The sequence below is a fragment of the Trachypithecus francoisi genome, unplaced genomic scaffold, assembly GCF_009764315.1.
Source record: "Trachypithecus francoisi isolate TF-2019V2 unplaced genomic scaffold, Tfra_2.0 Lachesis_group0, whole genome shotgun sequence".
NCBI lineage: Eukaryota > Metazoa > Chordata > Mammalia > Primates > Cercopithecidae > Trachypithecus > Trachypithecus francoisi.
This window is the reverse complement of record NW_022681453.1, coordinates 9,630,050-9,653,877: the sequence shown is the minus strand read 5'-3', so window position 1 is coordinate 9,653,877 and position 23,828 is coordinate 9,630,050. Positions and strand designations below refer to the sequence as shown.

The 23,828-nt window shown below is 39.9% G+C and overlaps 1 protein-coding gene and 1 long non-coding RNA gene across 2 annotated transcripts in view; one reads left to right on the top strand and one right to left on the bottom strand.

Annotated features, from left to right (window-relative positions):
• Positions 1-1,285: 1,285 nt before the first annotated feature.
• Positions 1,286-10,499, bottom strand: LOC117079729. Its single transcript, XR_004435578.1, has 3 exons — positions 10,434-10,499; positions 1,886-1,939; positions 1,286-1,789 (listed from the first exon to the last, which is right to left on the bottom strand). It is a non-coding gene; the product is annotated as an uncharacterized LOC117079729 (long non-coding RNA).
• A 128-nt stretch (positions 10,500-10,627) lies between these two features.
• Positions 10,628-23,828, top strand: part of ARHGEF26 (Rho guanine nucleotide exchange factor 26) — a 145,546-nt gene continuing 132,345 nt past the window's right edge. The window contains exons 1-4 of the mRNA XM_033203748.1: positions 10,628-10,783; positions 11,206-12,333; positions 13,984-14,023; positions 19,291-19,436. Coding sequence (XP_033059639.1) covers positions 11,257-12,333; positions 13,984-14,023; positions 19,291-19,436 — 1,263 coding nt within the window. The 5' untranslated portion in view covers positions 10,628-10,783; positions 11,206-11,256. The remainder of the gene's footprint in view (positions 10,784-11,205; positions 12,334-13,983; positions 14,024-19,290; positions 19,437-23,828) is intronic.

Sequence of the window (23,828 nt, the reverse complement as noted above, 5' to 3'; positions counted from 1 at the left end):
GCTTTGAAAATGCTCCTCAACCGGGCATGGTGGCTCACGCCTGTAATCCCAGCACTTTGGGAGGCCAAGACGGGCGGATCACATGGTCAGGAGATCGAGACCATCCTGGTTAACACAGTGAAACCCCGTCTCTACTAAAAATACAAAAAATTAGCTGGGCGTGGTGGCGGGCGCCTGTAGTCCCAGCTACTCGGGAGGCTGAGGCAGGAGAATGGCGTGAACCCGGGAGGTGGAGCTTGCAGTGAGCCAAGATGGCATCACTGCACTCCAGCCTGGGCAACAGAGTGAGACTCTCTCAAAAAAAAAAAAAAAGAAAATGCTTCTCAGGCAATTCATATGTTCATTTGACTGTGAGAATTCAGCCCCTGTGAATCAATAATAAATGTCTACCTTTGTTTTTATAGATTTTATAAGGTGTTTTTCACAAGCATTTTAAAATTTCATGCTCACATCCAGTCTGGGTGGCTGTCTGGGCTAGGAGTATTAGCTTCCACTTTCAAGATAAGGAAATTAAAGTCAGAGAGATTTAGGGACTTATTCAAAGATTCACATAGAAAATGGTAGAGCTCAGATTTCATTATATTTTCATGACTACAAGTTCTGTCTTTATCCATACGTAGAGCTCATACAAACCCCCTAAAACTCACATTTCTTCACATTTGCAGAACCAACTCACAGTGGTTCTTCAGAACAAAGTGACAACAACAGGTAGAAACAGCAAGTACCTTGGGAACTCATGACTCCATGAGGCAGAAGTTGATTTCACAGATGTGGAAACTGATGGCCAGATGGTTGAATGGGTGCACAGCTGTCCCTTCAAGAAGGAAGGGTCAGGAACATATCTATGATAGGAGACAGTGATAGTAATTAAAGAAAAACTATGAGAAGATGAGATGGTCAACCCACAAAGAAAAAAGGGAGGCACAAGCTAAAACACTTACCCTGAGTTGAGCACAAGTTCTGGTGTGGTTCAAGAATAACTGAGCCAAAGACACTCGGCAGCAGAAGCAGCAAGACAAATATCAGTGACAATGACCCCAGGCCAGAGACAAGAAGCCCTCCCCCCTGTACTAAAAACGTCTCTCCAAAATAGGATTGCCAGTTTTAACTTTTAAAAAACGGGATGCTTAGTTCAATTTCAATTTCAGAAAAACAAGTGATTTTTTTTAGCGTATATCCGATGCAATTACCTTTCATCTGTATTTGATCTGCCAGTTCTATTTCCAAACCAGTTGAGCAGTTAAATTAAACAGTCCTTCTAATCTGCATGTCTTTGGCCTGAAAAACAAAGTTCTAATCCTTCTTTCAATGACTATGGCCCATACACAGCAAAATATCCCACCAATTTCAAAACTGGGCATTTTGAGTAGCCTTGGGTCAGTGCAGGGGGTATTTCAAAGCGGTTGCTAGGTGGCAGACCTCAACCCTGGAAAGCATTTTCTACATTCTATTAGTACTGCTGGGTGAGACTAGCTTGGTAGTCAGCCCAAATGTGTATGATTTAGAGAGCTTTACTCTGTTACCATTTTTTTCTTCCAATTTAAAATCTATAGCAAAACCAGGTTCAAATAGCACATCTAACAAGCTTTGTCTTTTGAGCCAAATGCCAGAATGTCTAGGTAAACACAGAACCAAGTAATCACAGGCTTCATTTATTTCAGCTATTTTTTTCTGCTGGACTTTTGAGGCAGATAAGACTAGATTTCTTCCAAATAGATCTGGGCAGGAGAAAACTTGAAAGTACCGGCTGGTCTTAAGTATCCTCACATGATTCCTGATATAAATTTACCTGGAAAACAGAGTGGACACAACAGATTTGTTTTTTTAAATCTTGAGTTTTTTGCAAACATTAAACTAGTTGTACAAAAGGAACAGTGTGACCTACCTTTGTTCAAATTACTTAACAAACTTCATGAAACAAGAGTTGTGATTCTACATGCTGTCTTGTTAACGAGAGAAAGAGCAGGAACCAGGAAAGGACAAAAAAGAAGAGAAATAATCAAAATAATAGTGATAGTGATTATAGCACCTCAACCAAATTTCCTCAAAAAGTACCAGAACCCTTAGAGCATGTTAATGCATCATTATTTCACCATTAAGATAGCATTAAGAGCAGACTCTAAATTAAACATAACAAAATTAAATAATATCTGCATCTTTGTTCAATAAAGCGTTCTCTTTAACTGTCTTACATCTTCCAGGCATTCAGGGATGGGAACAAAGCAAAGAATTACAGAAATTAAGAGCTGGAAGGAATTTTACAATTTTTTCATTGGTGCTCAGATTTTGCAAAGAAATAATTTAAATGTCTGTTAATAGGAAATTTGCTAATGAATCATGTACTATTAGGTGAAACTGTATGAAATTCCTGATATTTGACTGTTTTTGACTTACAAAAATGGCAATTTTATTTGATCTACCCAATGCTCTGCAGTTATTAAAAATATATAGTAGTTCTATAAGTATTGGCATTAAATGAGTTGTGTTTAAGGTAATTTGTAAGGAACAGAGGAGTGTTACAGGGTGCCAGTGTGTAGCATGTGTAGGGATATATATGCTTACTAATGTCTACCATACATCTGAATTTATAAAGTACAATAAACTGTTAACAGTGGACGCCTCTAGCGGGCCAACTTGGAAACTAGAGACAAGAGTGACAGAGATATTTTTACTTTTATGCAGTCCTAATTTTTACTACATGTATGTATTATTTTACAGCAAACACAAAACAAAAAACAAAGCAACAAGGAAATCACTGTTTAGAGAGGTAAAGCGTCTGTACAAACCATACTGTGAGCTCATACTACAACACGTTGAACAAAGTGGCTGCTCAATTGTTTATCTCATTCCTACAATTCAAAGAACAAAAGCGAACAGCTCTTGGTGGCTGCCAGTTGTGGGAGCCACTCTACAATCTGACCTCATGGTTTACCTTGGATCTTAATTACTCTAGTTAAATGGGGACCTTCCCCCTCAAAACATGGTGGCACTGGAGGTTCAATGCATCACCTTTCAATCATTCTTACTGCGGTTGTGGGTGAACAGATTGCATGCTGCAGGCAAGGGCTGGGAGCAAGAAAGAAGCCCTTCTCCACTTGGTGAAGTCTTCTTGCCATTTGCCTTCCATCTGGCCATGGAGAGTCCTCGGAGTCATTTTCAACGAGTCCTAACCCTTTTCTCATTATGCTCTTTACTCTTTATCATGGAGTTAAAAATAATAGAATTTTATTCTAATTATTTGCTGTTCAAAAGGGGGAAAATAAATTAGAAATCAGTTTTTTGTGCACTTATCTGGCTAGGTCTCCCCTACTCTTTGCCCCCATCCCCATTTCCTACTTTCCTACAACCATTAGACTTGCCACATCCAAATTATTCTAATTTATACCAGTGCTTCCCAAACTGTGCTTGAGAGGAGGAAATACTTCATGTTGCAGTTCAAGAAACCGTGGTCTTAGAGATTAAATGACTTGTCTTCATTCCAACAGTTCAAAAGTGGTAAACACAAACTCAAACCCAGCTTCCTGATGTCTAATCAAGTGTCCTCAGTCTTGAAACTAAAACTGTTTATTTCTCCCTTATCGTCCATCTACTGCCCTATTTTTCTCCTTTCTTTTACTGTCACAATTCCCACCATTGCAGTTAAGTTCCTAGACTGTTTTCTACTTGTCTTCTCCATAAGCCCTACCAGTTGGGTTCAGTGCCCACCAAGACTGAAGGTGCCAGTTGCAAGGGCACTAAGTGAGCAGCATCTTTAGCATTCAATGCTATCTAAGGTTGGTCTTTCCTGATACACCATGGCAAGAATCATCTGCCTATTTTCTTCACCACTGTACCCATAGCTAGCCGAGGGCCAGGTACCAACCAGGAGTTGAATAAATATTAGGTGACTGACAGGGCTGCTGATACGACTTTCCTTTCGGAAACTTCCTTTCTCAGGCTTTTGTGGCTTTCTTCCTACTTGGATGACATCCCTTCCTCCACCTCCTTTTCCTTATAACTTTGGGCATTTTCACCAATTGATCAATCTGTCCATTACTGAAGCAATACTGGAGATAAAGAACCAGTCTGACGTTGGGATGTTTATATATTATTTGCAAAAAACATAAATACATAATGGAATCACAAACAATATAACAATATAGTGTAATAATTATGAGCCAGGCTGCATGGCTTTTTAACTCTCTGTGCTATACTTAATTTTCTTGTGTATAAATGGATTATGGTAGTAGTTCCTACTTCATAAAGTTGTTGTGAGGATTAAATTATATAATACAGTTGAAGCACTTCAAAGAGGGTCTGTATACTGTAAGTGCTCACAAAATGTTAACATGTAAGATAATATATAAATCACTAGTAAGTGTTGTAGAAAGTCTTCTTTTAAGAACTTTTTTCCCAAAGAGATCTAGTCAATTTTCAAAACCTGTTTGTCAAGTATCCTCTCCAGATTTTTCTTTATCATTTTGACTTACCACTCCATTGTCTCAGGAATCACGGGGATATTACCCTGTTTAGGACATTGAAGATTTGAGAAATGGAGAACACGAGCCTCAAATAACAGCCAGCATCAACCAGCTGTGAGGCATGTGAGGGGGACTTTGTCCTCCTGACCCAGACAACCCCACAGCTGGCTTCCTGCTGCCACATGAGAAAACCTAGGCGAGACCTCCTGAAGAACTGCCAAGCCAGCCCATAAAATGGTGAAAAATAACAAATAATAGAAGTTGCTATTTTATGTCTCTAAGTGTTGGAGTGGCTTGTTTCACAGAAAAACATAAATCTAAATATCACCATTAATCCAGCTGTGCAGAGTAAACATAACATTTTGGTGAATATTCAAAATCTAGTCATTACACATATTCACAAATATGTTTTATATATTTAGAAATAGTTTTACATATAGCTGTTTGCACTTTGTAAAACTCAAAGTAGGATATTTTGCATAGTGTGTATTAAAACAGCTTTCTAAAAAAATTTAATCATATATTTTGAATTTTTGTATAATTATAATTGTGTATAATTATTTTTGGTGGTTGCACTGCACATCATGGTTTATTAGCCAGTCCCTTGCTGATAGATATTTAGCCTGTTGCTAAATTTTGGCCACCATAACAAAATGTTTGGTTAAGTTAATCAACATTTTGTTTAAGTATTATCTAATTGCTCTTCAGAAAGATGTGCCAATTTACATTCTTACCATGAATGATTCAGAATTCTCTTTTGTCTGTGCTTTTACCAACAGTGAGTATTGCCTTTTTAAAAGACAATCTTGTATGGGCGCTGTGGCTCACGCCTGTAATCCCAGCACTTTGGGAGGCCGAGGCTGGTGGATCACGAGGTCAGGAGTTCAAGACCAGTCTGGCCAAGATGGTGAAACCCCATCTCTACTAAAAATACAAAAATTAGCCGAGTATGGTGGTGGGCACCTGTAATCCCAGCTACCTGGGAGGCTGAGGCAGAGAACTGCTTATACGCAGGAGGTGGAGGTTGCAGTGAGCCAGGATCGCGCCACTGCACTCCAGCCTGGGCAACAGAGTGAGACCCCACCTCAAAAAAAAAAAAAAAAAAAGACAATCTTTGCTAATCTAATAAATGAAAAATTATCTCATTACTTCTTAAATTTTGTTTTTATTATTGGGATTGAGTATATTTTGAGGTACAATGGATACCCTTCTCCAAAATGCTTATTCTTACTCTGTTCATTTTACAACTTTTGTTATCTTATTCTTATTGATTGTATGATATAGCCATTTAACACTTTGTCATATATATTTATTTATATATTTTAATATATAATATGTATTTTTAATATATAATATATAAATATTTAAATATATGACAAAGTGTTAAATGGCTATATCATACACAAATCTATTTATATTATATTTTATATGTATTTAAATATTTTTCTCTAATTTCCTTCTAACAGAAGATTTCCCTCAAAATTTATCGGTTTATGTGGCGTTTCTCAATGCACAAAGGCTAAAATGTTTAAATTGTCAAGTCTGTCAATGTTTTGTTTTTTATTTCTGACACTGGTGTCATCATATTCATTTTTTAGAAGATGAAAAAGTTTAAGTATCTTCAAGGAGTATGTATTAGTCCATTTTCACACTGCTGAAAAGATACTACCTGAGACTCGGTAATTTATAAAGGAAAGAGGCTCAATGGACTCACAGTTACATATGGCCAGGGAAGCATCAGGAAACTTACGCTCATGGCAGAAGGTGAAGAGGAAGCAAGAACCTTCTTCACGTGGTAGCAAGAGAGAGAAGTGCAAGCAGGGGAAGTGTTAGATGCTTACAAAACCAAAAGATCTCTTGAGAACTCACTCGCTATCATGAGAACAGCATGGAGGAAACCCCCCATGATCCAATCACCTCCCTCCATGAACACATGAGGATTACAATTTGAGACGAGATTTGGATGGGGACACAGAGTCAAACTGCCAAATCATATCAGAGTAGTTAGTTGTCATTCAGGTAAAATCTCAATCCCTTAGTCTCTGTTGCATACCACATTCTGTTCTCACCATATTCAGCCAAATTAATATCCCACAACTTCTAAATGCAAACTGTGTTTTGGTGAGCTTAGTTTCTTGCATGTTTTGATGCCTGGGCTCTGGAGTATTATAAAGAAAAAGTTTAGGATTCTGATTCAACCACTTATCAACAATATGAGAAGAGCTTTTTGGGCTTCAGCTTCACATTTAAGTAGGCTTAAGACTAATGTGTGATTAAGTTATGTGTAACAAACAACAAAGCTTAACATACAGTTGGCACTTAATGAATATCAGTTCTCCAGCCATCCCTCCATGTTTTTGCTTATCCTGGGACATCTTTCTGTGACATCATTCTCCTCCTCTCCACCTTGCGATACTTTACCTACCCATCTGGGCCAGCTTTATCCAGACTCCTTCACAAAGGTTTCCATAGAACACAGAGCTTACTATGCATCTTACACAGTTTGGGTGTTTTACATTACTATTTTAATGTTTCAGTCGTGTTTCCATGAGTCAAACTGTAAGGTTCAGGAATGTCTGTCCTAATAATGCTTGGCACTTGAATACACCCAATAAATATTTGTTGAATGTATAAACAAAAGGTGCACGGGATGGGATATATTGAAAAACGAGACATATATTGTAATAAGACAAGCTAATAATTTGCATTTAAAAATTAGCCTAATTATTGTGCTTGGGACACAAAATTTGTGACCAATGTGAATTCGTTTAGTAAATGTAGCCATATATATCTTGCATTATACCATTGAATATTCTTTTTTTTGTGTGTGTGTATTTTTTTTTTTTTAATAGAGACGGGGTTTCACCGTGTAGGCCAGGATGGTCTCGATCTCCTGACCTCGTGATCCACCCGTCTCGGCCTCCCAAAGTGCTGGGATTACAGGCTTGAGCCACCGCGCCCGGCCACCATTGAATATTCTAATAGTTCTACATACCATTGGAATATACCAACGGAAAATATCATTACAAATAGTTCGACATACTGTATTTCTTCAATTTTAAGAACAATTTGGTACTACATTCTAATTTCTCTGAAAATGGGATGTGTCTTACTATCAAATAAACAGTCAGTGGTCAGGTGACAGTGATGATATAGTTGGCATTGCCTATTTTTGAACATGGGCATAATGAATTGTCATCATTTCTACTAAATTCTATGAAATTTAGTCCTACTGTGTCAAAGCCATATGCCAAGAAACACAGTTGAAGGCGGGAGAAATTACCAGATATGACAGATTAGGTGAAAGAAATTCCAAAGCAAAAAGAGGTTGATATAACCAATTCATGTTTCATGCAGGACTATGGTTGAGGCATGAAACTAAAATTTGTGAGAAACTTTCTCCTGGACATTAATAGAGAAGCTGCATAGCTTGTATTGACATGCAATTCACTTGAACAAGAAAACTATGTGTTTAGTCAAATGGGATAGTGCCAGTATCACATTTGCAGAATGAGTGTCATTGTCTAGGAAGCAAATCCCAGAAATAAGACTGGAACATCCTTTTAAGAAATGGTGCACTATCAACGACATTGTGTGGAAAAACTCACAGATGAATGCTTTTCATGAAAAGGTATTCAGAAGAATCAGGCTCGATGTTCGGGACTTCAGTAAATTTATTTTGCTTATATTTTCTTTCCCACATATACATAGTACTAAACAAATCTATGTATAAGTGTCTAAAAGTACTCAGTAAGTATAAAGTAAGAATTCGATATGATATAACATTTTGTCATAGTTTTATTAGCAGCTCTTTTCCTTTCTTGGTGGAACATATAATTGAAGATATCTTAGATTTGAATAGATAACAATACATTGAATAGGCACTAGGTCTGTGAGTTTGTAAACTTCCCTCAGCGAAGGACCAGAGCTTGGTGTTTTGTTGTTGTTTTGGTAGGTATTTTGTTGTTTGTTGGAAATGAGGTAAGAAGATCGTAGGAAGTCTTCACAAATATCTGTTACACTTGTTTGTAGAGGCAACATAATTTCAAGAAGAGCCACCTTCTCACATCACCTTTTACAGCTTCTTAATATAGGTCACAGGTTGCGTTTTGAATTAGGTGAATACTCCATTTCTCATTAGGTAACCACTTTTGAAATTAATTTATTATAGTTTTCCAACATAACAGCAGTACATGTTGGTATAGAAAACACCTTACATTAAAAAAAAAAAAAAGTCTATGTATCTACGCCTGAGTATGTAATCAGCCATATGTCTTCCGCCCAATTTGGAAAATTTAAAAAAAAATTTTCTTAGGCCAGGAGCAGTGGCTCACACCTGTAACTCCCAGAACTTTGGGAGGCCAAGGTGGGCGGATCACCTGAGGTTGGGAGTTCCAGCCCAGCCTGACCAACATGGAGAACCCCTTCACTACTAAAAATACAAAATTAGCCGGACGTGGTGGCACATGCATGCAATCCCAGCTACTTGGGAGGCTGAGGCAGGAGAACTGCTTGAACCTGGGAGGTGGAGGTTGTGGTGCGCCAAGATCGCGTCATTGCACTCCAGCCTGGGCAACAAGAGCAAAACTCTGTCTCAAAAAAAAAAAAAAAAAAGGTTTCTTATACATTTTTCAATGCCATTTCTTTTCTTTGTTTATGAAAATGTCTCAGATCAAAGTAATATATCTTCATTGCACAGTATATTTTGTAAGTACAGAAAAATATAAAGAAGCATGAAACATATTATCCTTCATCTCACCACCCAGAGATCACATCTTAATATTTTTGGCCATTGCATTCAATTTAGGGCAAAAACAGGCAGCATAACTTGCACACAGTGGATGCTCACTGCATCCCTGCTGAATGCATGAATGCTGAAAGAGAACTTGGAGAACGGCCCATATATCTTGCTAATAGAATCAATTATACAGCTCTTATGGTCTAAAATTATTTGTCTTCTCAAGTTTGCCTGATTATTGTCACACAGCAGGAGACTGGCCAAGGCACAGCCATCTTTCTACTATTTGGCAACCAAGCACTTTGGAAGAAATGGTCACTGTTTTCACTTCATTCCTGTCATTCATTCACTCATTCATTAAATAAATATTAAGTGCCTACCACGTGCCTGAAATACGCAGAAAAAACAACAACAACAAAAAAAACATGACCCCTGCCCTTATGGAAATTACTGTGTAAAGACAAAACAGACAATAAACATAAACACATAAATACATACACACACACACACACACAAAATTTGACAAGTGCAGAAATAGAGAACAAGTGACTGGAAAATAAATGGGGCAATGGTATAATTAAGGAGGGGACACTGCCTTTCTGATGCAGTGTCAAGTCAGGGCAAGAAGGAACGAAAGGGAAGGTTCTGAGGCTGTCAAACTTTGAGTGTGGCCAAAAAAATAATGAAGGAACAAGTGATGATGGAAAGACTAGGCTGAAGAGTTACGGCAGTAGTGCAGTGTCTTCTTGTAAGCCATAGTAAGGATTTTGAGTTTTATTCTATGTACTGTTAGAAACCAATACTATTTTTGTAGTGTAAATTGAGCTTATTTTTCATAGATAGGTTTTAAAATTCAAAGCATAAAAGGACCAAAAATAATTATATGCAAACTCTCCCTCCCTCCGGTTTCCTAACCACCCAGTTTCCCACTTCAGAGCTGCCGGTCTTTCCTACGGAAAGACTCTAGGCACAAACAAGCACATCTATCTGTTTATATTATAACGCATTTTCAGCAGTGAAACAAGCCCATCTGATTAAGACCACCTGAATGCTGAGAGGGCAGGACTCTGCGTTAGAACGCTGCGCTACTACCCACGCGTCTCACAAAGTCTACTCCGCCGCGCGTTCTCAGTTTCAACACACCTCCAGGATTCAGGGCTTCCTAAGCTGCAATTCAGCAGGGCTCCCTTGCTTGTTCTCACGCTATGCCCCCGGCAACAACCCCGAGCGCCTACCCTCCAATGCCGCCGCAGCTACTAGTCCGCAACTTCCAGCCCCAAACGCTGGAGCTCAGAACCCACCTCAGGTGCGCTCCTCTGTTTCCCAGGCAGACTGGGGCTGATTGTTGGCACGCGGGGGCGGGAAGACAGCTTCTTGCTTCTGGCTGCAACGGAGGCGGAGCTGGGCGGGGCAGAAACGGGGGCGGGGCCAAGTGTGTGGGCGTAGTCAGGCGTGGGGGCGGGGCCGGCGCCGCGGTCCGCGGCAGCGGTCTCCTAAGCTCTCGCGGCGGCGCTTCGGTCCCGGACCCGGGCCACCCACGGGGCAGTGGGTGCTCCTTGGCCCCGGACATTGCAAGTCCCAGAAGGTAAATTTGCCTGGGAGAGGCGCATCTGGAGCACGAGGGTACCCACGATGAGGGCGGGCGGCTGGATGGCGACAGAAGGGAGCGTCCCGCGGCGAGTTTCCCAAGAAAGCTGAACTCGTCCCAAGTTTCTTGTGCCTCGGCTTGCACTCAGTGAATTGGTGGCGGGCTCCTTCGGTGCGGGTGGTCTTTTGGCGTGGGAGGGACGCGGAGGTGATTGGATTAGTACGTTTGGGCGGCACCCCAGATTTCTGCCTGGGACCGCGCACCGCAGTGGTGCAGTTTTTGCCCGAGAAAGGGCGGGTAAGTGCGGTGCAGTCGTGTCCTGCGCAGCAGCAGGGAGACCGCCGGACTCGGAGCACGCGAGTCGGCCAGGCGTCCCCGCCTATCCGCAGGCACAGTTCCCTAACTTCTTTCCTCTTTAGGCAAGACTGACCCGGTGTTGCTTCTACCGGGGCTGACTTCGAGGCCCGGCTATGGACGGCGAGAGCGAAGTGGATTTTTCTAGCAACAGCATAACCCCTTTGTGGCGGAGGCGGTCGATTCCTCAGCCCCAGCTGCTGGGCCGGAGCAAGCCGAGGCCCCAGTCCTACCAGAGCCCCAACGGGTTGCTAATTACGGATTTTCCGGTGGAGGACCGAGGGACGCTCCCCGCAGCGGAGATTCCCGCCCAGGTGCCCACCACCTCGGACAGCAGGACGGTACATAGGAGCCCCCTGCTTCTGGGAGCCCAGCGGAGAGCGGTGGCCAATGGTGGGATGGCATCCCCGGAGTATAGGGCTGCCTCTCCTCGACTTCGACGGCCCAAGTCACCCAAGCTCCCCAAAGCGGTGCCGGGAGGCTCCCCGAAATCCCCAGCAAATGGCCCGGTAACCCTGCCTGCGCCGCGGCCGCCGGTTCTGCGCTCCCCGCGGACTCCTAACGCGCCCGCCCCCTGCACCCCCGAAGAAGACCCGACTGGGTTGAATGCCAGCCCGGTGCCTTCGCCCACTGCAAATGGCCTTGCCGCTAATAAGGACTCTCCTGGGTCGGGTTCGCAGTCTGGCCAGAAGGCTAAGGACCCCGAACGGGGGCTCTCTCCTGCGCCCCAGAAAAGTTCTTCAGAACAAAAATTTCCCCTCCAAAGGCTACCCTCCCAGGAGAACGAGCTCCTCGCGAATCCTTCCGTGGTTTTGAGTACAAACAGCCCCGCCGCCCTCAAAGTGGGGAAGCAGCAGATCATTCCGAAGAGTCTGGCCTCGGAAATTAAAATAAGTAAATCCAACAATCAGAATGTGGAGCCCCACAAGAGACTCCTCAAGGTGCGCAGCATGGTGGAGGGCCTAGGAGGACCTCTGGGTCACTCAGGGGAGGAGAGTGAGGTCGATAACGACGTGGATAGCCCAGGGTCTCTGCGGAGAGGCTTGCGGTCCACGTCTTATCGCAGGGCAGTGGTCAGTGGCTTTGATTTTGACAGTCCTACCAGTTCGAAGAAGAAGAACAGAATGTCCCAGCCTGTTCTGAAAGCAGTGATGGAAGACAAGGAGAAGTTTTCCAGTCTGGGAAGGATAAAGGTAAAAGTGGGCAGGAGTGTGACACGCCATTCACTAAGCCAAAAGTAAATGTGTTGGTGGTGGGGAGGCGGAGCATAGAGGAAACCAGAAGAAGTCATTCCCTTTTAATTCTGTGTTTTGCTGTTGATTACTAGTGTACATCCAGCTCTTGGCCACTTTGATGCTGGCCGGCACAGCCGAGTTTAGTGCAGTTTTGTTGGAAGAAGTGAAATTCATCACCTTTAAATTTCTAAGCTCAGGCAGAATTGGGGGAACCAGAGTGAAATATGGCAGATTATTGGCTGAGTGAGTCTTGACCACTTTTTTTTTTTTTTTTGAGACGGAGTCTCGCTCTGTCGCCCGGCTGGACTGCAGTGGCCGGATCTCAGCTCACTGCAAGCTCCGCCTCCCGGGCTTATGCCATTCTCCCGCCTCAGCCTCCCGAGTAGCTGGGACCACCCGCGCCAGCCACCTCGCCTGGCTAGCTTTTTGTATTTTTTAGTAGAGACGGGGTTTCACCGTGTTAGCCAGGATAGTTTCGAACTCCTGACCTCGTGATCCGCCCGTCTCAGCCTCCCAAAGTGCTGGGATTACAGGCTTGAGCCACCGCGCCCGGCCAGTCTTGACCACTTTTAAAAGAGATAGCTGAAAGGAGGAGGAGCATGCTCAGACCCGCACTCTGCAGTCAGGTTGTCTGGAGTTTGCTCAGAGGTTTCAGTCAATGGTAGCTGTTATCACAGCTGATTCAGAAAAATGCTGATTCCTGTTTAAGCCTGTTGATTATTTTTTTGCTTTTACTTACTGAATTGTTTTTTGAGTAGTTACTACACACTTGTTGTCATTCAGGTAGAATGTGAATTTGAAAATCAACTGCCAGGATCACAAGAGACACAAATATTTTGTCATCTTTTTTGTTGCTTGTTTTTGTCACCATGGCCTTTGGTTGTGTTTTATTCCCGTTGTATGCCCATTCATCCTTGAGTGCATTTAACAAATTGACAGCTGAAAACTTCAGGTTAGGGTGACACTGTGTGGTATTGCTCCCCTGTATTGTCCCATTAGCTGCACTTATTAAAATATTGCCAAATATGACATAAAGAAACAGGGAAAACTGAAGAGGGATATTTTGGAGTGTATGCTGCCTTCCACAGAAACAAGACAGATCTCAGCAATAAGGCAGAGATTCTTTTTGGCAGCCACATTTTTTCTTGGTTAATCAGAGCACTGGAACCAGTCTATATAAATGTCACATATGCAAAACACAAGCAAGCCTGTCTTATTTTAGAGCCCATGGTCTTAAAGAAATTATATAACATTTTATGTGTGTTTTTTTGCAACTCTGCAAGTATAGCAAAGTTCAATTTAACAGTGATGGTGAATCACGAGTAGTAAAATGAGCTGACCTGCTAGTTATTTGAGGATTCTCAGTCTGTTTTGACAGGGTATGGGAGATCTTGTACATTTTATTTCATTGTTTCAGTGAATTGTAGTTATCAAATGGGTGAACTCCTCCAGGGCTCAGCTTCTGTGTGCTCTTGGAAATCTAATTAATGTAATGACAAAAAAAAAGTACTTAAAATAGCTGTATTTTGTATTTGGCTCATTCATACATAGTTTACTTTTCCTGTGTTTTTTTTTTTTTTTTTTTTTTTTGCTTTTTTTGTTTCTTAGAAAAAAATGCTGAAAGGACAAGGAACATTTGATGGGGAAGGTAAGCATTTAATTTTCAAAACTTTTATTGCTGTTTCAATGTAGAATACCAATTATAAGTTGAAATCCAACTGCAGTAACAAAAATGCTTAAGATGAGAAATATGTCCAACTTCTTCCCAAATTATACAGTCCAAAGCTTCTCATTAAGCTAAATTTTTACCTAGTAATGCTAATGGTGAATATAGTTAATGGCATTTTTTATAGGCTGATAACTTTTTCAGTCAATGTCCTGGGATTTTTAATTCTTATCTACCTTGGCTCCATCCCCATGTCCCTCAGGAAACAGAGAAAGAGTAAGACCAAGCTCTAGCTTTTTAGTTAAAAATTCTGATTTTGGCATTTAGATCTGAAGTCATATTTCTTTAGGTCACATTTCCTTTGACTTAGTATTCTGCCCATATTTCCACATTTTATTATCATTTCTGATTTCCTGTTTCCTTATTAAGTTTCAGCTTTGGGGGAAATCTAACTCTCCTGACTGACAAAAACATATTCTCAAGACTTTGCAACCCATGTAGTATTTTTATTAAGGATCTCAAAAACAAAAGCACCTTCAACCAGGTGTTCAAACCCTAATCAGATTAATGGACTTTCTGTAAATAGATGGGTCAAGTGTCAGCCAACTGGAAGAACGTGAAGGGAGCAGTCCCAGCTGTAGCACTTGTTGGGCTGGAGGGTCATGGTGGTAGTGAGGGTAGTTACTTTTTGTCATGTTTTGGAGTGTGAAGATTTTCCAACCTTCGAAGAATAATGAAGAAGGGGATGTCCCTCTATAAGTCAAGCCAATGTGCAACCTCCCAGAGTTATAAAATACGTAGCCTTAGGTGATTATCAAATAATTCCCTATATAATTTTTATAAAGATGAGTTTCCCATTGGAACATTTAAAAATGACTCATCTGTAAAAATTCATTCACCACACCAATCTTAGGAAATCCAGATATAGTATTTAGCTGGTTGGAAAAAGTTCATGTCCCTAATTTTATAATTGAAGAAACCAGAAGATCTGAGAGGTTTGGCAACTTGTCTCCTGTCACACCTAGTTACACAGCCAGTAGTAGGACACAGATCTAGTTCTTAGTCCCATTTTCTGCTTCCTATAGCACTCTATGAAGTGAACAGCATCTACCTAATATATACCTAAGGAGATACTTTACATTCCCTGGAATTTGGTATTTATTTTGTGACCTTTGCCTAAGAGAGTTTAAAATTTTTAGATTTTTTTTAAAGTCAGAGACTAGACTTCATTATAACTAGTTTTACGTTATTTCCTTTTATAAGGAGTTGTTTCTGTGTATCCTCTCATTCCTTCTCAAATATAATGACCTAGAAATTTTTTCCACACATATGTATGTACACGAGGAATGCAGGATTCTTACAGTTAATGATTAACAAGAATATAACTAGGGAAGCAGTGTGGCCAAATGGCGAGAATCTGTGATATTAGATAGAGCCAGGTAGACCTGCTCCTATTCATCAGTTGAGTGATACTGAGAAAAACGCTTTATATCACTGGGCCCTCACTGAGCCACCTCATGTGTGAAATGAGATTAATAATACTGTTGCCTATGTTGTTGTAAAAATGAGAAATCTATCAGCAATGTTATGCATATACTTTGTGCCAACTACTTTGGTGCTAGGGGAGACTCAGTCTTTACCCTTGTAATCTACTTTACATAGCATGACAATCAAGAGACCAGTAAAATCTTGCATAGTGTTACTTTAGTCATAGTGCATACAGAATAATCTATAGTTGATGAGAAAAGGGGCAGATGCTTGCTTGTTTTGGTAGACGAGAAAGGCAATTCAAACTCAAAATGCCCCAAACCAAACTCATAATCTTCCTCACTAAACCTGAATCTCTTTTGGTGTTCCTATCTCCTACTTTCTGGTTGTGAGGCCTGCAGACCTAGGAAACATCCTTAACACCTCCTTCTCTCTGCCCCCATATCCAGTCTTTCACCAGTCTGTTCTATGTTATATAGCTCAAACCTCCATCATCTTTCATTGACTACCCCAATAGCTTCTTAGTCTCCTAGGTAGTCAATGTTTTGCTCTCTACTCTAAGCAAGTCTTCCCTTTTCATGGAGTCCCATTGTGTTCCAGAAAGAGATGCTATCATGACAGTGTGAAAGAAACTCAATCCTTTTGTACTAAGGGTAAAATCCTGTTTTTAGCATTGCCTTACAAGTATTTTGTTGATTTGGACTGTCTGGCTTATCTCTCTAAACTCACCTTGTACAATGTGGCCACTAGACATACCCAAGCTTTAACCACATTGACTCTCCCTAGTTCTTTTAAGGTACAGCCATGTATCACTTAATGATGAGGATACATTCTGAGAAATACATCCTTGGGCAATTTTGTTGTTGTGCAGACATCATAGAGCATACTTATACAAACCAGATGGTATAGCCTAGGACATATGGTACAGCCAAACCTGTACAGCATGTTACTGTACTGAATACTATAGGTAGTTGTAACACAATGATACGTGTGTATCTAAACAGAAAAAGTACAGTAAAAATACAATGTAAAAAATTAAAAATGGTACTCTTCTATAGGGCTCTTATCGTGAATGGAGCTAGCAGTACTGAAAAGTTGCTCTGGGTGAGTCAGTGAATGAGTAGTGAGTGAATGGGAAGGCCTAGAACATTACCATACACTATTGTAGACTTCATAAATAGTGTACACTTAAGCTACATTAAATTTATTAAAAAACCTTTTTTCTTCAATAATAAATTAACTTTAGCTTACTGTAACTTATTTTGTAAAATTTAAAAATTTTTGAAACTTTTAAAATTCTAGTTTTAACACAGCTTAAAACACAAACGCACTGTACAGCTGTACAGAAATATTTTTATTTCTTTACATACCTATTTTGTAAGCTTTTTCTTATTGTAAAAAATTTTCGTTTTTACTTTTGAAATTCTTTCGTTGAAACTAAACACATGGATTAGCCTAGGCCTGCTGAGGGTCAGAATCATCAATATCACTGTCCTCCATCTCAATATCGTGTCCCACAAGAAGGTCTTCAGGGGCAATAACATGCATGGGGCTGTCATCTTCCATGATAACAATGTCTTCTTCTGGAATACCTCCTGAAGGACCTGCCTGAGGCTGGTTCACAGTTAACTTTTTTTTTTGTTGTTGGTAAGTAGGAGTACACTCTAAAATAATGATAAAAAGTATGCTATAGTAAATACATAAACCAGTAACATAGTTTATTATCATTATCAAGTATCATGAACTGTACATAATTGTATGTGCTATATTTTTATATTTTTGGCAGTGCAGTTGGCTTGTTTATACCAGCATTACCATAGACGTGTGAGTAATGTGGTACACTACAACATTAAGATGACTAGGTGATAGGAATTTTTTAGCTCCTTTATAACATATGGGACCACCGTTGTAGATGTGGTTTGTCATTGATCAAAACAATGTTATGCAATGCATGACTGTATTATGTTTCCTCTTATGTTCCCATTATAGCTTTTGTGTATGCTTTTCCTTTAGCTCTGTAGCTTCTCAGCTTTCAGACCTTAGACTTTCCTCATTGACCAAATACCTGACTGCCAGACTACATCACACCCTACTGACAGTCTGTTCGTACCTGTATATAAATCCTTCAGTTTGTAAGCATGTATTTGTGTAAGATCACTATGTCCTCAAACCTATAGTGACTTCCCATCACATTTTGAGTAAAAATCAAAGTCCTTCAATGGCTGAGGCAAGGCCCTACTTCATTGTAACTAGTTTTACATTATTTCCTTTTATAAGGAGCTGTTTCTGTGTATCCTCTCATTTCTTCTCAAATATAATGACCTAGAAAATTTTTTTAAAAAATTTCTAAAAGCCCTCTGGTCACCCTCAACTCCCAACTCCCGTCTTCTTCTTCTTCTTCTTCTTCTTCTTTTTTTTTTTTTTTTTTTTTTGAGACAGGGTCCAGTCTGGAGTACAGTGGCATGATCTCTGTTCATTGCAACCTCTGCTTCCCAAGTTCAGGCTATTCTCCTGCCTCAGCCTCCCGAGTACCTGGGACAACAGGGGCACACGACCACACTCAGCTAATTTGTTGTATTTTTGATAGAGGCAGGGTCTCTCTATGTTGCCCAGGCTGGTCTCGAACTCCTGACTTCAAGTGATCTGCCCACCTCAGCCTCCCAAAGTGCTGAGATTATAGGTGTGAGCCACCATGCCTGGCTTCAACTCCCATATTCTGTACTTTCCGCCCATTTTCTTGGTACTCCAGCCTTGCTGCTCTTAGTAAATACAGGCATACCAAGTAGACTCATGCCCCAGGGCTTTATACTTGCTGTGCCCCAGTGAGATGCTGTTTGGGCACCAGTTCTTCATCAGAGTCAACATCAAGGGCCTTTGTGTCATAGTTTTGATACAGGTGGCTCACTTTCTCACCTCTTCTATGTCTCTACTTGATTGTCACCCCAGTAAGGCCTTCCTAAACTACCCTACTTAAAATCTACATGCCCTCCTCCCAGCACTTTCTACCCCACTTCCCTGTTCCATGTTTCTTCATGACACTTATCAGCATCAAAATACTGTCAAAGTTACTTGCTTATTTATTGCAGTTCTCTCATTCTTTAGTATCAGCTCCTGAAGACTGAGATTTTTATTTTGTTTCTATTATTGTAGAGTAACAGATGCTAAGCTGTTGCTTCTTGTGGGACAGCCTACTAGGTTCTTAGTAGGTGCAGGTGTTTTCTAAGTAACAGTTGAATGAATAAATGCATGAGTGAATTTGACAGTTTTTCTTATTAAACTGTTAGCTCATGAGAGGTGGGTGAGGACATGAGAGCTCATGAAACATGAGAGGTGTCTTTCTTTTATTTTTCCATTTTACTTTCAGCCCTTGGCATATCACAGATATACAATAAATGTTTATTAAATAGATAAATGAATGGTGACGGACCTGAAATAAAAGGTAGGATGTAATTTAACCTAAATTACAGTGATTTAATAGGCCTGACTGTCCTTCATGAGTAGTAGACAGAAACATGGCAACTTTGCTTCCGTTGGCATTCTCTGTATGGACTCCTCCCCCTCCCCTGCACTTGAGTTTGAGATAGAGCTATGTGAATGAGAAAATCACTTTTCTGTAATTATTCTTCAGGGACTAAATCTGTTTCTCTCTCTGTTGTTTATAAAATTGGAGGCCAAACATTGGGTACATATGATGTTTATTTAGAGCAAGTAATGTAATGATTGAGAACAATTAGTGACACATAGGCCTTGTTTTCTTGCAGAAAATGCTGTCCTGTATCAAAACTACAAGGAAAAGGCCCTTGACATTGATTCTGATGAAGAGTCAGAGCCCAAAGAACAGAAATCAGATGAAAAAATTGTGATTCACCATAAACCATTGAGATCCACATGGAGCCAGCTCTCTGCAGTGAGTGTTTACCTTCTTTTCTATCTGTGGTAGGAAAAAAACAAGTTGTGGAAATTATGTGTGGATTTGGCTTTTGTTCTTTTCTGCCAGTGATACTGTAACTCTAAAGAGAAAGACTCTTTTTAGATTGTGAAATGTTTCTTGGAACTCTGCCGGCACTAATGAGAAGATGAACTTTGACACTTCTGATCAGGAAAATTAGGTTTGATAAAATAAAGTGCCATGAGATTGATGTACTGTGAACTCTGGAAACTCCACGAGGTCTCTCTTTTTGTTAAATATAGTATAGTGTAAGTATAGTACTAACATAACCTGCACATTGTCATAATTATGATGATGTACATATATATGCGTGTGTGTTTATTTGTGTATGTATGCATGTATATGTACATGTATGAATGTACCTGTATATGTATCTCTGCACAATAGAGAGCTAGTTACAGTTCTTCCTTGGAAATTTTTTTTTTTTTGAAACGGGATCTTGCTGTGTCGCCCAGGCTAGAGTACAGTGGCACGATCTCGGCTCACTGCAGTCTCCTAGGTTCACGTGATTCTCCTGCCTCAGCCTCCTCCTGAGTAGCTGGGACTATAGGCGTGTTCCACCACACCCCGCTACTTTTTATATTTTTAGTAGAGATGGGATTTCACCGTGTTGGCCAGGCTGGTCTTGAACTCCTGCCCTCAAGTGATCCGCCAGCCTCAGCCTCCCAAAGTGCTGGGATTGCAGGCATGAGCCACTGCGTCTAGCCCTTCCTTGGAAATTTAATTTGATATAGAAATGTTTATATATTCTTAAAGCTGATTAATGAATGGTATTCTGTTCCATCTCCCTCTGTGCCTTTTTTGTGTGCTTGTCTCTGACACACAATTTTGTGTTGATGAGTAATTTCTCCTCTCTGCATCAGACACCTTTTGCTTTTTACCTGTATATTTTTTTCTTCGTGGCTTACAAAATGTCACAGTTTGATGCTTAGTTTACTTGATAAGAGTTTGGGCACAGCATTTGTGAATATCTGGTGAATTAGCAAGTAGAAAGGAATTCCCATGGCTGGCTTGGTTCGGGGGAGCTTTGCATCAAAAACAAGCCAGTACACCTCCATGAGTCCTTAGGCAATATCAGAGCAGAGGTGACAGAGGTGTTCAGAATCAGGAATCTTGTGCATTTAGGGAAAACACCAGTGTAAGAAAAGGAGTTGTTAATGTTGGTGCTGTATAGCCAGGGCCGTGGGAATGTGCATATGTAAATGGTGGGAGACACCTTCTGCTTCAAGCTCTACCTTCCCTCTTCTAACCTGTATTGGAATTCAGAATTCAATACACCAAGCGCATTCTCCCTGTCTTCTTCCCACCTCCTGATTTTGTTCTCAGGGGAATCTTCATTTCCAGGGCCTCTGAGGTATAGCACCCTTATGATTATGCCCAAAATTAAAATACCCACAGTGGCAGGGCAAGTAGAATAAATACATGATGCTGGTACATGTAGGTGTTAGGGAGTGGTGGCAGCTGTGGTGAACAGGCCTTATATAAATTGAGCAGCTACTACTTAGCTCAAACCAGGTGAGTGCAGGGGCTCACTGTAACCAGATGTTCTGATAATTAGAAAAGAGAATATATAAATCCAGACTTTTATGAGTATTTTCCCAACTCAAATTTTAAACAAATGTTGTGTGTCCAACAAAGTATTCAGATTTGGCCTCTATGCTAACAGTTTGTAACTTTTGTGATATTTTTAAAAATTTTGCGTGTGGTTAGGTGGTCAAAGCGAATCACAGAATTGGTGTATTAGCAGCCTTATACCCTAATCTAATGATCTCATGATATGTGTGTCCCAAAACAGATATGTGGAAAAACTGGTGACAAGGTCCATTGAGGCCATGTCGGCTCTAAATGGCTGTCATTCAGTTCATTCAGTTGTTGGTATGGACCATTTGGTAGAGGATTCAGGAGAAGAAAGAAGGCTGTGGATTTTTTGTTTCCTCTTTGTGGCAGCAGCTGTGTTTGTTAGCATAGGCCTAAATCCTGCTGTTGGTCTCTGAAAGAATGCTAAAAAGAAATGTGGATTTTTATGTCAGTTACACTCTGATCCCACTTAGCTTTAGCCCAAGAAACAGGCTGCCATATTTGTGCCTCCTGGAGTTTGGCTTTCATATAGATGAGCAAATGTACATACAATTAAATAATAGTGCATATCCTTCAGTTCAACTTTGTTTAAGGACTTGCATTTTGTTTGGCAAAAAAAATGAATGTGGTGTCTTTTGTAAATTATATGTAAACGATACGGATATCATAGAACTATCTTGTAATAAAATGTAAAACTATAAAGTGAGTTCTGACTTTAGTGTATGTTATCTTGGAGTTTAGTGTTCCCGGGAGGCTTGTGTGTATTTATTGTGTTGCTTGGCAATTACATTTAATGAAAGCAGCATGATTGGACTTTGCCACTTAGCATTACTTAGGCACCAGTCTGCATTTCTTTGTGCCTTTTGTATCTTCTTTTCACTTAAATTTTACTTTAATTTTTTTTTGTTATAAAGTGCTTTAAACCTGTAGAAAAATTAAAAGATAATCAGTTTCTGTGTACCTATCACTCAGATTGAATAAATGTTAGTATTTTAACATATTTGCTTCATTTTCTATTTTTTTAGACTATTACAGCGAACCCCTCCTTCCTTTCCAGTTCTTTTCTCCTTCCTACCTCCCCAGAGATAACTTTATTACTATCCCTGACGTTTTCTTCTGTCCTTCTCATGAGGGTTTTCTGTCTACCAAAAAGATATAACCAGTTCTGGCTTTTAGGAAAGTAGATATTTTAACACCAGAAAGCAGTCATTACCTTTTTAGAAGCTCATCCACTACTGAATTTTCAAGTTGTATTTAGGACCCTAAAGAGAGGAGGCTTCGTGAATCATTAACAATATCAGAATGTTTCTCATAAGTGATCAGCACCTCCATTTCTCTATCTGACCCCTCCTGATAGTGAAGCTGCAGTATTTAGGGCAGGTCTCAGAAGACTTTCAACTTTAATATATATATTCAGCTTTGATATATAAATATATATATGGGTGTATATATAGAGTTGGAGGTCTATATATATAAATACCTAGTATAATATATATATTAAACTTAGTATTATCTGTATATTAAATACTAGGTTTTACATATACATATATATAAAGTACTAGGTTTAAACCTAGTGTGTGTATATATACACCTAGTGTTTTATATACATGCACCTAGTGTTTTTATATATATATAGTATTTTATATGTATATAAAATACCAGGTTTAATACTTACCATTAATAGTGCTTAATACTAAGTATTAGTATTAGTAATAATATTACTATTACTGTAGTATTATTACTATATATTAATACTTAGTATTAATACTAGATTTAATACTTAGTATATAAAATATAAAATATATATATATATAAAATACTAGGTTTAATACTTAGTATTAAATACATCATACTTAGTTTTAAACCTAGTATTTTATATACATATTAAACCTAGCATCTTTCATACATATATATATAAAGTTATCCTTCCATCCTTAACTTTTAATAAAATAGTAAGGTAGCCCCTGTCTAATTTTGCGTGTAACATTTTAATGCAAAACACTTCTTAAAGTCAAGTCTTAATCCTAGAAAGAATAGGACAAGGGGTTTTCTGCCAGTGGGTTAGGTCTCAGTTTGGCATATACCTTCACTTCCTGCTAAGGAGGATAGGGAGTGAGTGCACATGTGCAGTAGCTGGTGTTGATTGTTTTGTTTTCCAAAAAATCTCTTTATTGCAAACACCTGCCTGCCTCCTGGGATGGTGAAACTGTCCTTATCAGTTGACTGTAAGAAGCATCCATGATGCCAAATACTTTAGAAGTGCAGCAATTTGCAGTAATTTATGGTTGTTACATAAGATCTTTAAGCCTTCAGTCTGTGGTGTAATTTGAGCGTGTTTATTTATGTTTCCTTCGGTTTCATTGGACCGTGCTGGATAAGACAGTGTTCAACTATACAGGTGACGGGCGGTTCCCCATTTATGGTGTTGGGAGAGGTTTAACTGCAGTGTTGTCATTTAGGAATAAAGGAGAATTATAACTGTGTAAGAGGCATTTATTTAGTTGGGCCTCGATAGAATAATAAATGATAGTCATTTGTTTAACTGAGCCTCAATGGAATAATGAGCCACAGACTCATCAGACTATTAGGACTAAAGAAATAAGGCTGCACACCTACAACTATGATCTGTCAGGTTTGTAGAAGATCAGATAGTTGTAGATGTGCAGCCTTATTTCTGGGCTCTTTTTTCTGTTCCATTGGTCTGTGTGTCTGTTTTTGTACCAGTATCATGCTGTTTGGTTACTGTAGCCCTGCAGTATAGTTTGAAGTTGG